We start from the raw sequence: 16,244 nt of genomic DNA, 5'->3' as shown, positions 1-16,244 counted from the left end.
TTGCCAAAAAAAAAAAATACCTTTTATGTCTGTGTGTAGCAGAAGCAACCTGGAGTGCAATGAGACTTGAGGGAACACGTCACCTCCTTTCATCACAGTAGACTGCCATGGATGGTGCAATGAAGTATCGTGACATGTGGAGCACATGGCATTATCTGTATTAGGTAAGTGACCATGTAATTCCAAAATACTCTGTGCGGCTTCAACAAGGCAAGCTGTGGACTTTCACGCTATATCATGTGGTCAGTTTTCAGTTTGGCTGTTTTACCATCAAATACCATGAGGGGAGTTGTATAGTGTAAAAGTAAGCATCTGTTTTCTTCACAGTGGTTTTACATTTGATTTAGTTTCATGTTAATACATCCATAAAAATACAAAAATAATGAACTTCACAGAAATATTGATATTTAAAACGTATTTATTAATGTAACGAAGTGAGAAAATGTGTACAAATCTCAAATATGGAAGGCAGATAATGAGTCCAGCAAGGACTCACCACTTCTGAGAGGCACATATAGTATATTAACAACGTCAAAGGATTTTGTTTTTGCAGCTGAGACCTTTTCTCTGACAAACCTTTCATTCACCCTATCAATTCAGAGTAAAAAGCCACTCTTCACTCATTGCTTGGTATTTTGGCCATAATAGGTGCCCGTTACTTTGGGGCTGCTTTTTGGTTTGCTGTAAAATGAATGACCAGGAACCAGCAAGTATGGGCTCCAGCAGATTCTAGTACCCTTACTACCATGTCTCTACAGTGATGTCCATCCAGCATAATCATTTTATTTATGCCCTTTTATAAAACCCTTGAATCCATTTGAAATGTCTTTGTGAGTGGGTAACACCTTTCTTGTACAAGTGCTGTCATACCTCTCAGCTCTTTGGTAAATCAAAAGTAAGTTCTTTTTCTACAGTGAGCAGAATCAGGGTTTTTACAAGATGGCACAATGTTATCGAACCCGCAGCTCTTCAGATATGTAGAGGGTTATAATTTTGTAGGTTTTGCACATTCCATTAGTCTGCTGTCAAATCCATGGCCAACTACCGATGTTACCTTTGCTCCATCAATACCAAAAATTCCTTTTCTTCAATCCAAAGACACCATTCTGAGGCAAACATGGTCCACTATGAATATGCACTTCCCCTTTATTTAGGGTTGGCTAATAAATCGAATCCTCTGAGAGTAAACCAGATCAGCTATATAGAGGAGAAGGTTGATGTAGGTAAAGATGGCCACCACCAGTTGGCTATCCCATGGACATTTTCCTCTTTGGCAGCCATAGGGCCGACTTGGACTGCCATATTTCTTATCAAAGCAAAACACTGGCCAGATGACTGCTGTGCTTGTGTACAACAAGACAGCTAAGAAGGTATAGATCACCACAAGTCGGTCGAAGGGGCACTTTAGTGAGGCAGTTTTACCAGAGACAGTCATGCAGACCACAATAACCGTGAGAGCAAAGCAAAGACTGTATACCACTACACAGTACTGGGTGGCTATATGGCGGTTGTACTGGCTTCCATTGACAAGTGCTCCAAAGATGATGCAAGCCACAAAGGCCTCAACAATCTTCAGAAGACCCGACACTGTGGCCATGTAGCCCACAATTTGGCCAGGCTTTGCTCTGGTGAGGAAAACTTCAGCTGCATATGCAAAGAAGGCCAAACAAGAGAAAATGGTCACTGCTATGCGATAATTTCGTACCTCACAGTTATTATATGGACATTCATTCTGCAGCAAATAAACTGGGTAAACCACTGAGGCCGTCACATACATTAGCGTTGCCAACATTGCGAAAGAGATGGTGAAATTGTCCCAGGAGATTCTGAGATAGGTGTGTAGCCGAGTGAACTCCAGGGTGAATATACAAATTGTCATAGCAAAACAAAAGCACCACACAAACATGCAGAATGTCCCATATGCTGCACTGAAGCCTGCTTGATGGGCCACCAAGCTTACTGTGACACAGCCAAAAATGATTTGCCACAAACGAGCCACACCAACTGGGGACGCTATAGCATTCACATTTAGGTACGGCCCACTGTGTGAATCCATGTTGCCAGCAGAGGAGACAGGTTGTGTTCCAGAGAACAATGGTACAGGGCTCAGCTTCGGGACATCATCTGCAGCCTGGGGAGGACACATCAAAGAAAGAGAGGATTTAGGAAGTGAGCTTATTTTTGATTTTTATTGTAGCCTTGTTTGCTTTCTTGTGAGGTCACCAGCTGAGAAAACTTCAAAATAAAGTAAATATTAATTGGCTATATTGTAAGCATTTCTTGGCGTTACCGTCAAACAAAGATCAGCTTATGTTTGTGTGTGTGTGAGTGTGTGTGTTATCTCATTGGGTATTACGTAGAATGAATAATTGAGTTCAAGTCATTACAGCATAAAAGTGAATGTAATACATCTGGAAAAGAAAAATATCAAATGCATAAAGGGAATGGAAAGATGAACACACAATCCAGTTTTATGGTGATGGAGAGTTAGAGCCCACCAAGGCCTACAGTACTTAATAAAGGTTTTCACATTTTATTGCATTGATCACAGTGGATTTAATTTGGCTTTTTTATGCTGATCAACATAAAAATATTTTTTAATGTCAAAGTGAAAACAGATATCTGCAAAGTGGTCTAAATTAATTACAGATTTAAAGCACAAATGTTCTCCTTCTATTAATTTGACACACCTAAACCATCACTGGTGCTGCCAGTTGGTTTTATAAGTCATATACAGTAATTAATTCAATAGAAGTCACTTGTCTTGGGTCTGAGACTTGTGATAACTCTGAAGGAGTAACAAGTTACACTTGATAAGTTTAGACTGGCTGTGCAAATAGCAACTATTGCCCAGGGACATCGCCAGCTGCAGCTTTATGGGAGAGAAGAAAAGTGAAACCTCCTTTAAATACAAATGTACATAACATCCTGGCCAGAGATTTCCAGAAGACAAATGAGAGATACTGTAGTCAACTGTAAGAAGGTTCTATGATCTGATGAGATCTAAGGACTCCCAGACTAAGCATCATTTTTGGCATAAGTCAAACACTATACATTATCAAAAACACACCATCCGCACCGTGAAGCGTGGTGGTGGCAACATCCAGCTATGGGGATGCATCTCTGTGGCGAATGCTGGTAAGGCTTGTGATGAAAAAACATAAAATACAGGAGAATCCTGGGATCTCAAGTGGTCTGCAAGAAACCTGCACCTTGGGAGAAGATTTATTTTCCAACAAGACATTGGCCCCATACAAATAGCGAGATACACAGGAATAGTTTTAAAACAAAAATGTTAATGTCCTGGAGTGGCTGAATCAGACCCCACGTCTCAATCCTATTAGGAGTTTGTGGCTAGACATTAAAAAGTTTGTTCATGCAAGATCCTCATGCACCCTGAAAGAGCCTGTGCAATTTTTCAAACATGAATAGGGAAAAATTACAGTGCAAAGACCTGTGCCCTCAGACTCAAGGCTGTCGTGGCTACTAAAGGTTCAACTACTAAATATTGACTTATCAAGGTTTTTGTATTTTATATTTGTCATTAATTTAGATCGCTTTGCAGAGATTTGTTTTCATTTTGATATTAAAGTCTTTTTCAGTGGCTCAATGTCAAAAAAGCCAAATTTAATTTGTGATCCAAAGTTGTATTAACAATAAAATGTGAAAACTTCCAATGGGGGAATACAATTTATAGGTAACTTAGTAAAATCCAGGGACAGGGAATTCCTTACTTCCTTATACAAATACCGGCACTCCGTCACACTAGGCTAGTTCAGAGTATCTAGTCAGCTTCACTTGTAGATCTTAGGACATGGAAGAAAAACTATAGAGTACCTATGGGAAAATGTATTCAAGTAGAGAAAGAATGTGTACACAGAGATTAATCAAGTCTAGGGTTGCCAGATTAGAAAATTAGAAAATACGGGACACTCTTAAAATCTTTCTCCATATTACTATATAAATAAATATATTAATTTATACATGTCCATTACACACCCAGACCAATACATTGTAGCGACCTCTGCTCCATGCTCGAAAAACAAAGACGAAGTAAAAAAAGAACAGACAGGCGTAGTAAAGTCTCTCAAAAGTTTTACTTGAACGGTCAAGAAAAGAAACGCCGACCTCGGAAACCCCAAAACACGAAACTTCCAGCACCTCTCCAACCTCTCCTCCCATCCCGGGTCCCGCCCCTCCCTATTTTATACAAGCTAAAAAAAATGCTGTAAAAATTAAATTATTTGAAAATATTTATTTAATACAGACAACGTAGAAATATCATTATTATTTAATACAGGCAGTTAGAAAAAAAGTGGGCCGTGGCAAGTAGGACCAACACAATGCTGATCCAGAACTGCAGAGCAGCGCGGCTGGAGAGCAAAACGGTAAGAGTGTCCTCAGCCAGCCACAGCGAACAGTCGTTTCCTCGTTACATTTGGGTTATTTTCTTCAAGACAATCTGAGAAAAAATATATAATTACTAATAAAGTTACAACTAAGTACCGTAAGAAGGTAGTAAAAATATATTTGTACAGTATTATGAAATTTGAAAACGAACTAAATGCGGGACATTTGGGTGTCCCTGAACGGTCAGTACGGGACAAGGGACAAAATGATCAAATATGGGACATGTCCCGTATATAAGGGACGTCTGGCAACCCTAATCAAGTCGGGGTTCAAACTGAGTTTGCACCGATGACCACTGCACTACACTGTGCTGCTATCCATTGCGCAATAAGATAGAAAAACAAACACGGGCAGGAAGAGCTTTAATAGTACCAATCAAACAGTAATGGCCCTTGAAAGCAGAAATGAAAACTAAATCATAAAGTTACAAGAACTGTGGTCGCTGTTATTATGACGTACCACGTGTTCTATCCGCCAGTCTGAATATTTCTTAACTGGTGTTCTATATAACATTATAGAAAAAATATTATTTAGTCTAATTGGCTTTTCACATACATGACATTCAATTTTGTTTTATTCTAAATATTAATAAGAGTATTCAGTTCCTGGCACATTTCCATTGCGCTGCTTTAGGGGATGGCCTATGATATGCAGCGCCTGTTTCTCTAACGACACACATTCAAATTTATTTTTCAAATTTCTTTTATTCACTTGGAAGAAAATGGCTCCAGTTTGCTTGAGCATGTTTGATCCTTAAGTGTGGATGGTACAGTTACAGCAAATAAGGTTTTATTAATGCTATCGGGTTATAATGGATGTCTTTTCTTTTTTGACACATGAAGTAACATGCCCTTCTTAAATGACATGATTAGTGTGAAAAGTTTTACCCAGAGGTTGGTAATTAAACCAACATGGTTGACAGTGTTTCATCTTGACCATTAAGCGCCATTCATTTTTCTAAGTGCTCTTATTTCAGTTCAGGTTTGAGGTGAGCCAGAGATTTCCTGGCAGCATCAGTCACAAAACAAACCCATGACAAGATGCTAAGACCATATCCACAATCACAGCTCTTGAATTTAGATTTGCCAGTTGACCTAACCGTTAGGATATGGGAGAAAGAAGAAGTGCCTGGAGAAAATCCATGCAGACATAGAGAGCCAGTATTTGAGGGGATTTGAACAGAAGACTTTAAAGATTTGAGGTAAGAGCATTCACCACTTAGGTCATTACAGTTATCTGATATTTAAATACTTATAATGAATCTAAGGTGAAGTAGGGGAATTACTTCCATCATTTTACTAGCATACCCATGGCTTTAAGTAACTGGGGAGCTTGAGAGCCATAGTCCAAAAGACCTGGAAAGAATATGTCGCTGTCATTAAGAACATTTTTGGTTTTGTTTGTTTTTGTGACAAAATTATCATCATTTTAAGTGGCCTCACTGTATCACTAATCAATTAATTATTTTTCCATGGGTACTGCTGGCGTACTTACCACCCTATTCTTTATATCATCAACCTGATTACTATTTCTTATTTGACTGGTACTGTTATCCAAGATGTGTCTTTTGTTTTTCCAAATGGTGCACAGGCAGGTGAAGTGACTTGCTCGTAGTCGCACTGTCTCAGTAGCTGGCTTTGAACCCACAGCCTCAGAGTTTGAGGTCCAAAAACTGAACCACTGCACCACACTGCCTTGCTGCTAGACATGTGGGACCTGGAACATCATCATGGTGTCCCTACACAGAATGGCAATATGCATACCCTAGGAACTTTAAAATCATTGTAGGGAAGAGGTTCAAACAAATAAACAAACAATATTTTAGGGAAAGATGGATAGAAACTCTGAGTTGAGTTTACATTTGACTTTTGACTTCTGGGTTTGGGCAGCATGGTGGCACAGTGGGTAGTGCTGTTGCCTCGCAGTTAGGAGACCTGGGTTCGGTTCCCCCATGTCTGCGTGGGTTTCCTCCAGGCGCTCCGGTTTCTTCCCACAGTCCAAAGACATGCAGGTTAGGTGTATTGGCGATTCTAAATTGTCCTGTGTGTGTGTGCCCTGCAGTGGGTTGGCGCCTTGCCCTGGGTTTATTCCTGCCTTGTGCCCTATGCTGCCTGGGATTGGCTCCAGCAGACCCCCGTGACCCTGTAGTTAGGATATAGTGGGTTGGAAAATGACTGACTGACTTCTGGGTTTCATTTTTGTTTTGGTGTTCTGTCTCTCTGTGTGCCAGCTCTAGCTTTGGGCAACTCTTTTTCTATCCTGTCCTGCCCTTGTCCTTAGGTACCACTGCTGTACAACATTAAATCAAATACTGTATGAATACAACGGTTAGCACTTGTAGAAAATGAAAAGAAATAAAGAGAAAAAAGCAAAATAAACAAGTCCAGAGATGTAGCACTTCCTGTACACGGCCCTCTGATTTAGAATAGCTTCCATATTGAACAATTTAATGTAGTGGATAAAAGAAATGGATAAATCAAAAGAATCATTAAGGACTCTGGCAGGAATGTGATACTGTCAAATACTCAAAATTATAAAATCAGAAATAGACCTTATACTGCTTTAGTAAAGTACAGAAAATATAGAATAGAATATAAAAAGTGAAATGTTACAAAATATATATATATGATAGACTGATTTCTGTTTGCAGCAACAGTTATTATTTACAAGCACAAACCTGGAAATAATTTCTGGGCAGCACCTGTAGAATGTGTACTTCTAATTGACTACATGACTGCTAACTATATTGACCACATTAGCCTGTTCTCACTGTGCACATCATGTCATGTATTTTAAGGTTAAAAAAAAAAAGAAAAGGGAAGCTGTTCTCCTTACCTTCCACTTAGAGTAAATCCCTTCCTTTCGTGCCATGAACCATCACTCTCCAAAAAAGGTGACAGTAAGTATTGACACTGCCGAGTTCTGAGCTGTTGACTTTTCTTTAGAGTGCTGTTTCCTTTATATTTCTTCTTTGCCCTTAGAGTGCTGCCTGAAACGGGTCTGCTGATTGCCAGCCAGACATTTCCACACTGCAGTAAGGCGGCTAAGTGCAAGTAATTTAAGAGCTGCAATGCAGCTGAGCCCCAGCAGTGCACTCCGCCAAGCTCTGCATTCTTGCTATAAATAGTGAGCTAAATTGACAAAGGAATGACAGTGATGCAGTCATACTTTTTAATTTCTAGCAGTCAGAACAAAGCAGCTACTCCACAGCTATGGTGACCTGATTTAAAGCCCCTTGACTAAGATGTATGAGTAGAAAAGTTCCAGAAGCCTGGTTGGGGTTGTGAAGGTCACTCAGCCAATGACACCAAATGCTTACATCTAAGGGCACCACTGTCAGCAAATAAAAATCATGGCATTTGAGGTGAATATTTTCTGTACTGGTTCTATCTATCTATCTATCTATCTATCTATCTATCTATCTATCTATCTATCTATCTATCTATCTATCTATCTATCTATCTATCTATTATTGAATGTCATTAACAGCATGTACCATTGCAAGGTGTATTACAACATCAATATACAAACTAATCAAATTTTCCTGATCCCACTTAATTCAATTTAAGGGTTGCAAGAAGATAAACTAATCATTTCAACCAGAACCTATTCTGGCAGCACAGGACACAATCTAGGAAAACACCTTTGACATTGCCACCAATAAATCATGGAGCCACCTCATGCACATACCCACATTCACACGAGTGACAATTTGCAATTGCCAATTAACTTGACTCACACACATCTGAGAAAATGAGGGCAGAGTATCCAAATGAAACCCCATGCAGAACCTGGTAGAATGTGAAAACTCCACATAGGTGGCAACAAAGCTTTGGATTTAAATAAATGAGGCAGGAGTGCTACCCACTAGGCTACCTCAAACTAATAAATTAAACACAATTTAAAATCATTTATCCATCGTTCCATATTCTAAAATTCTAGTCGAGTACAGGGATCAGTGTTACTTGTTCTTGCACATTTACCTGAAATGAAGACATCATTTAATAAAAATTATCTTTTAAGTCTGGAATATTAATTACAAACAAACTTTAATTTACAGTATCAGTGGAAATCATTTTGGGTGGCAAAAGGCTTTAACCTACTGAGTCAATAGAGTGCTGGGGATTTGACTTATGGATTTATTGGTACATCAGTATTTACCTTTCGTCCCCACAGTGTTTTGGCAAATTGGTGATAAGACCTCTTTTATCTTCTTAACTAAGAACAGTTATAAATATTTTAAACAATAAATAACAATTTTAAAGCAAGAAGTGTAACCCTATTTGCTAGTCAGACATCTCTCTTAAGTGATTATGTTTTCTGCTTCTTGGATGCATTACATTTCATTGAATTAACAAGACAGTGTATTAGTTTCTATAAGAAAAAAACAAAATCAAAATGTCCAAAAATAATGCCTAGAAAGCTTAACATTTATAGTAGTGTCTTAGATGTCTTTAGATACATAAGATATTTATGATCAGTATAAATAACAAACAGAGCCTCTGTCCCTTCAAACCAAGGACCACTTTAATGGGTAATAATTCTCAATTTCCCACATAATATTTTGCTTTGTCGTTTGTATATTTTAAGAAAAGAAAGTACAAGATTTTAATTTACCTGTATTTGTAAGATTTTTGGTTTTGATTTAAGGTCCAGATAGATTTTTTTTTCCATTCTTTTGGTGAGGCAAGTTATTGGGAACATTTACCAAAGTGAAATTGACAAATCTTTCAGCAGAAGTATGTCAAGTGCTACTGAGGCTCCTTCATTCCTACAGCAATAGACCCGAATAAAGCCTCAATGTGACTGGGACTTTCAAGTCAGAAGTTGTCTTTGCATTTTCTTCCCTTTTAGTCATTCTGGTGTGTGTTCAGACCACAGTGTGTATGTGCATATATATTTATTTATCTACCTACCGACCTATTTATTTATTAAATGAGCTTCAAATAAACACCCTGGTGACCACGTATAATTAGAGTTGATAAAACAAAGAACATATAATAATTGGGAAGACATCTTTCCAGATATGAGTTCACTATTGAACTGACTCATGATGGTGAAAATTCCAGACTTAAAATGCACTCGGCAGGATGGGGCAGGTCCAAGTGGATGAACACCAGAAGTAACGTCAGTGGTGCTATAACCATCAATCTTCCAGTATGCAGATGGAGGAAGAGAAAAACCATTAGGACACAACGCCTGCTCCTGAAACGGCAGGGAATTACAATCATCAGAGCCCTTAAGCTGTCCCCTATGCATACACGTGTGACAGTATGACTATATATATATATATACTGTATCTACAGTAATTACCTCTCCAATGGAACTCTAATGTCACTTTCAGTTTCTGGCCTCCTGGACACGTCCCTTCCACTTGCACTGCCTCATTACCAGCTCTACTGCCATCTAGAGATCTGGAGGCAGTCAACAGAAGACTTCAATCTGAAAAGATGTTTTGTTTGAACTACGTGTTATTTGTTTTTGTTGTTTGTTTCATCAATAATATGGGTCACCTGTGGTGCCAACAACTTTTTACAGTTTCTATTTTTGATTATTTATACAGTGGCATAGTCTGTAGGATTTTGCACAGAAGATATGACTAAACTAGTGGACCTAACAGTATTAGTGGCTGCCTTGACTGAGGAGATGCAGGCTTTAATGGTCCAGGTAGGACACCAACATAACCAGCTCACTGGGGTAGAGGCTCATGAACAAGTTAGGGTGGCACTATGAGATGAACAAGCATTAGCACCGTCACAGGTACTTGTGCTGTTACAAACTTGAGACAATATTGTAGTTCATGTTTTGATTTTTGATTGCACTGCAACTTGGTATCACTGGCAGCATGCAAAATTGGTGAAATTGCTGGTGCCTTTTTTGAATGGATGAAGCTCAGAGGACTTATTATGACCTCAATGAGCAAGCCACCAGAGACTATGATACGTTCAAGGTTGAATTATTGGCCTGGTAAGGCATTTCTGCGTACCAGCAGGCAAGGCAAGGCAATGCAAGGAGTGGCAATTCAATGCAGAACACTCTCAAGGGCTATGAGGCAAACTCGAGCAACAGTGCAAACCTAGAGCCAATAACACAAAGAAGTGTATGAAGGTGGTTGCTTATGATTACCTGATTAATGCCTTCCCTGAAACTCTCGCCCAGCAGGTCCAATGGCATAGCTGGGATAACATGAATTCTCTCATTAAGACTGTAGAGCGACACAGGACGGCTATGCAAGTTGAGTAATTGGGGCAGTTTGATGATCACCAAAAATCTTGGATGGGTCTTGTACCTAAAACAAAGTCCAGTCACCCCAAAGGAGAACCCACCACTAGGCCAAAGTAGACGTCTTCACCTCTTCTCCACTATTTGAAGTGAGGGGAGGTGGGACACATTCCCAACTGCCCACATCTCCACTAGCTGATAGATTGAAGTTGGGTGCATGGAGGAAGGTACTGTTAGTTGCTAATCCCCTTTGTTTTTCTTCTATTGGAGTAATTATAATCAATAGTCACAAAATCACTGCACTTTTTATTCTTGGAGCAACATTTCTATTGTTGTGAGCTATGTGTCTCCACGAGAGAAGGAAAATAGGGAAGGCCAGTCTAACTTGTATTCATGGGAAAGCCCATGAGCACAAGTCTGCCTCTCGTATCATTACATGTTTGGTTGTCGTTCAATGCATTCAGATGGCTGTTATGCACAGTCCACCCTACCCTGTCATACCGGGGTGTGGCTGGTCACAAAATAAACACAGACAAGTATGTAACACCCCTGATGAATCGTTGGGCCTGGCAGTACACAGAAATACTCCGTCTGAACGCTGTGTAATCAGAAATTGATCACATGGCCACCTACTGTGAACAGGGTGATGTCACACCATCAAATACTAATGTCTTGATAGGAAAATTGTTAACTGAAACTCTGCTCTGTGAGTTCACATCTCATCTATTCTCAGAGTTGCATTTTCATTTTAGAAACTTACTGATTTCTTTTAAAAGGAAACAATGGAATGACAGTCCTCTAAAATTTGTTATAAATGCAGTCATCCCAGGGACCTAATTTTGTGATAAATGATTTATTACATCATGTTGCATTTGTTGTTGCTAGTGCCAAAAGCCTACCAGTGGCAAGTTTGTTAAATGGTTTATGCCCACCTCTTAGGAGCCCATCTCGGGTCTGACAAAACCTTACAGCTGATTAAACTATGATTTTATTAGCCAGGAATAAACGAGGAGGTTTATCACTTTTGTGGGCCCTGCTTGGAATGTTAATTGCAACAAATTCCTATGAGGGACCATTCTTTGCTTATTTCTGTGCCATTGATTGACATAGCTTTGAACAGATCAGAATGGATATAGTAGGATCACTCAAACCCTTGTCCTAAGGACATAAAGACATTCTGGTCCTTGTGGATTATGCTACTAGATATCATGCAACATATGACATATCTTGCGACAAGACAGTTCCAAAGATATCACTTGGAACTTATTGGCGTCCTATAGTGCCACCTACCGAGATGTGCTGGCAGTGCTCCAGGTACTATGTGAAGCCAGTCTTTAGATAAACCTGAAAAAACGTTATTTTGGGTTGACATTGGTCGAGTATTCAGGCTGCATGGTACCAAAGTTAATGCCATATTAAACTAGAATTAAAAAGGCAGGTATGAGCTTTCTTGGGACTAGCGATGCGCTACCAGCGGTTCATGCCGCATTTTCCCAAAAGAGCTATGCCCTTGACTAACCTCATAAAAATGCAGGCTCCCATTATGGTGGCATGGGATGAAAAAGAAGCGGCTACATTTCATGGCCTCAAACAGGCCCTTAGGTCAGCACCAGTACTAGTAGCTCCGAACATTTCTTTGCCTTTTATCCTCCAGATGTTTCAAATACATGTGTGGGTGCCTTGATGTGTATTTGTGTAATGAGGGAGGGTGTGGCCTAAGGAGATCAACACCCTATATCAAGGTGTGCAGAATTATTAGGCAGCTAGTTTTCCTCGGGCAAAATGGGCCAAAAAAGAGATTTAACTGACTCTGAAAAGTCAAAAATTGTAAAAAGTCTTTCAGAGGGATGCAGCACTTTTGGAATTGCTAAGATATTGGTGTGTGATCACAGAACCATCAAACATTTTGTTGCAAATAGTCAACAGGGTCGCAAGAAACGTGTTGAGAACAAAAGACGCAAATTAGCTGCCAAAGATTTGAGAAGAATCAAACGTGAAGCTACCAGGAACCCATTATCCTCCATTACTTTCATATTCCAGAGCTGCAACCTACCTGGAGTGCCCAGAAGTACAAGGTGTTCAGTGCTCAAAGACATGGCCAAGGTAAGGAGGGCTGAAACCCAACCACCACTGAACAAGAAACATAAGTTGAAACGTCAAAAGTGGGCCAAGAAATATCTGAAGACAGATTTTTTTCAAAGGTTTTTTGGACCGATGAGATGAGAGTGACTCTTGATGGACCAGATGGATGGACCTGTGGATCAGTAATGGGCACAGAGCTCCACTCCAATGTGGTGTTGGGGTACTGGTATGAGCTGGTATTTTTAAAGATGAGCTAGTTGGACCTTTTTGCATTGAAGATGAACTCAAAATCAACTCCCAAACCTACTGCCAGTTTTTCAAAGACACTTTCTTCAAACAGTGATACAGGAAGAAGACCATGATTTTTATGCAGGCCAATGCTCCATCACTTGCATCGAAGTTCTCCACTGCGTGGCCAGCCATTAAAGGCCTTAAAGATGAAGGAATAATGACATGGCCCCTCTTCCTCATCTGACCTAAACCCTTTTGAGAACTTGTGGGCACTTCTTAAACGCTAGATTTACGGGGGAGAAAAACAATACACCTCTCTGAAGAGTGTCTGGGAGGCTGTAGTCACTGCTCCACAAAAAGCTGATCGTCAACAGATCAAGAAACTGACAGACTCCATGAATGGAAAGGCTTATGACTGTTATTGGAAAGAAGGGTGGCTATATTGGTCATTGATTGATTGATTTATTTTTTTTGAAATGTCAGAGATGTTTATTTGTAAATTTTGAGGTGTTTATTATTCTCACTATAACAGATGAAAATAAACAAGTGAGATGGGAAAATTTTCATTTTTCCTTTAGTTGCATAATAAATCTGCACACTAATAGTTGCCTAATAATTGTACGCACATATGTACTCCCCTGATGATGTTCACACTCACATTTCCGTTGTGAAACATTCAGGTTTCAGGTTTATTAACATTTTGGATTGACTGATAGCACTGTGTTTGTTCCATATTAAAATTAATCCTCAAAAATACAACTTGCCTAATAATTCTGCACTCCCTGTATATACAGTATATATACAGAGTGCAGAGTGACTTCAGTGATTGTCTCTCTATTATTATAAAAAAAATCCTGGCACAAGACGTGACTTTATCAGAGAGATTCTATCATATCCCGTGAGATGAGACTTTGTGCCAAGAGGTTTAACCACAGGCCCAGAAATAAAAGACAAAGAGTAAATGACAAAGTAGAACGTCATAAAGAATTCAAAAATGTTGGCGCGATACACATGCAGAGCAGGTTAGACATAATGGAAGTACTAAAATTCAAACGTCTCAAAAAATTGATAGTAAAGATCGCATTAGCGCAAACAAACGGAAATTATTACTCAGTGAAATAACAGAACATCGAAAAGAGATTGAATATATTGTTCAGATTTCAACTTTAAAACGGAGACTTGTAGATCATCTAATTCGTGTTGCCGTCAGGGAAAAGTAGTGTTTCTTCCCAATGAAGAGGCGTATCCACGAGAATTAAAAGATTTGTTATTTGGTGAAAGTGAAATCCACATACGCTGTCACACTTGGGTCACAGAGTTGCACAGGGGATTTTAGACAGAAACGTTATTCAAACAAACATAAGTCTCTTTCAGGAGTTAATCGAGCTCCATGTGTAGTCGGAGGGGACAGTTCTGTCTCTCAATTAAAAGCATAGAAAATCTTACTCTTCATAGGGGATGTCTGGGGGAGAAGAGAAAGAAGACAGTTTTATAAATATTCAAAATACCAACTTTTCCCTAAAATGTACCTAAAGATATCATTCACATATGATTAAAATACTGCTGGGGCATTAGCTAGCCCATAGGGCATTACAAGATATTCTTAATAACCTAAAGACATGTTGAAAACTGTCCTCTTCAACTCATTCCCTACTTGGATTCTTATGGTATTATATGTGCTTTGTAAATCTAATAAGTTCTGTCAATCCTTTTACTTCAGTGAGAAGAGATGAAATTCTATTTTTGTGTCTAACAGTGAAAATAATCAGAGGAATGTGATTAATGAAGGTCATGATCAAACCATATTGATGATGGTGCATTGCAGTGATTTGGGGATTTAATAGAACACCTAAATGCACAGGAAAAAATATTAATTAAAAGCTATGATAATATCTGTATAATGCAAATGTTCGAGTCAATGTATTATTAAAGTCGGATGTAAAAATATTCAAAATATAAACCAGCAGCTGACGGTAGTTTCTCTTTTAGGGCCAAGAAGCTAAACTCAAATTTTGATGTGCCTAGCATGCGACTTTCCCTACATAAAGCCACCTCCATCCATTATCCAACCCGCTATATCCTAACTATAGGGTCACGGGGGTCTGCTGGAGCCAATCCCAGCCAAGACAGGACACAAGGCAGGAAACAAACCCCGGGCAGGGCGCCAGCCCACTGCAGGGCTACAACACTTTCACTATGCATATATTTGTGGCAAATTCAATAGTGTTTCTGCATTAAGGGCCAGAGGGTTAGGCTCACATCCAAACGTTGTGCAGAATAAATACGTTTCTCTCTGTAATTTAACTCATTATTAAAATGTTTATAACAACCTTCAGTTTTATTTTTAAAAGCAATTTTTTCCAGTTTTCTATCAAATGCTCAATGAAATTACTTATCTCTCTATTATAAAAAAAAATTTGGGGAGGGAGACGAGATGTGATCTTCTCATAAGACAATCTGACGTCCCGTGAGAGACAATTTAACGTCACGCAAGACAAGGCAGTGAGACAACATTTAAAACAAGTTCACGGACAGAAAACTTTTGGCCGACAGACATCATATGCTCCCAGTTCTTAAAATAAAGGACAAGTATTGTTTTTACAAAAGTTTTAAAGTAAAAGTGAAAATAATGCATATGTAACAATTCCAATTGAAATAACAATCTCTTTAAATTGTATATCCGGTAAACCAAACCTGTCTGTTTGCTCGTTTTGTGGACTGAGATCTGTTAAGACCACTTAATATGAACCAAACCTTCATGTTTGGCAGCCATACTTCAAGTATATGGGCAGCAGCCCCCAAATCTTCTCCTATGTTGTCTGAATCCATTCACACCTGAAAAGTGGCAACAGTAATGTGAACTGGAATGGAGATCATTATCAAGAATGCATTATTCATAAGACATTATCTATATATTATCTTGATTTTGATTCATTGCTAAGAAGGACTGCACTAAAATTGAAAAAGCCACCAAAGGAGTATCCATGTGCCACTTGCTCTTCATGGAAAAGGAGCCATCAGTATAGTGCTCTTGTTTTAAAGAAGCAAAGAATCCTGGCGTAGAAAGAACAGGTATGTATCACAAATTCATTTTTAACTCTTTCCTGCCCTTCTGCTCTACCTGATGTGTGCTGTGCAGTTTGAGTTGTGCCATGGGTGCCGTTGCAAGTTCTTTCTATGTTATTGTGGCTGTTTGATTCTAAACTTGAAGTGTTGCCATTTCAATTTAGGAAATTCATATCCAATATATTATCCTGATTAAACAATGCTTGGAAAGTGCTCACTTTAAAACAAAATAG

At 39.0% G+C, this 16,244-nt stretch overlaps 1 protein-coding gene and 1 long non-coding RNA gene across 2 annotated transcripts in view; one reads left to right on the top strand and one right to left on the bottom strand.

Annotated features, from left to right (window-relative positions):
* Nucleotides 1–400: 400 nt before the first annotated feature.
* LOC120517401 (myeloid-associated differentiation marker-like protein 2) lies at nucleotides 401–7,509 on the bottom strand. The gene is made up of 2 exons (XM_039739709.1): nucleotides 7,246–7,509; nucleotides 401–2,131 (listed from the first exon to the last, which is right to left on the bottom strand). The coding sequence occupies exons 1-2, from the start codon at nucleotides 7,279–7,281 to the stop codon at nucleotides 1,151–1,153; spliced, it is 1,017 nt and encodes a 338-aa protein (XP_039595643.1). The 5' UTR covers nucleotides 7,282–7,509; the 3' UTR covers nucleotides 401–1,150.
* Nucleotides 5,368–16,244, top strand: part of LOC120517402 — a 25,153-nt gene continuing 14,276 nt past the window's right edge. The window contains exon 1 of the long non-coding RNA XR_005631027.1: nucleotides 5,368–5,611. This is a non-coding gene — a long non-coding RNA (uncharacterized LOC120517402). The remainder of the gene's footprint in view (nucleotides 5,612–16,244) is intronic.

The sequence above is a fragment of the Polypterus senegalus genome, chromosome 17 (genome assembly GCF_016835505.1).
Source record: "Polypterus senegalus isolate Bchr_013 chromosome 17, ASM1683550v1, whole genome shotgun sequence".
NCBI lineage: Eukaryota > Metazoa > Chordata > Cladistia > Polypteriformes > Polypteridae > Polypterus > Polypterus senegalus.
The sequence above is the reverse complement of the archived record's forward strand: the minus strand, read 5'-3'. Positions and strand labels throughout refer to the sequence as shown.

What these genes read in the sequence shown, in the direction of transcription:
- LOC120517401 (XM_039739709.1), bottom strand. Translation starts at nt 7,281, where the DNA reads ATGGCACGAAAGGAAGGGATTTACTCTAAGTGGAAG. An exon ending in GGATTTACTCTAAGTGGAAG is followed by an intron (nt 2,132 to 7,245) that starts GTAAGGAGAACA and finishes TGTCCTCCCCAG; the next exon opens with GCTGCAGATGATGTCCCGAA.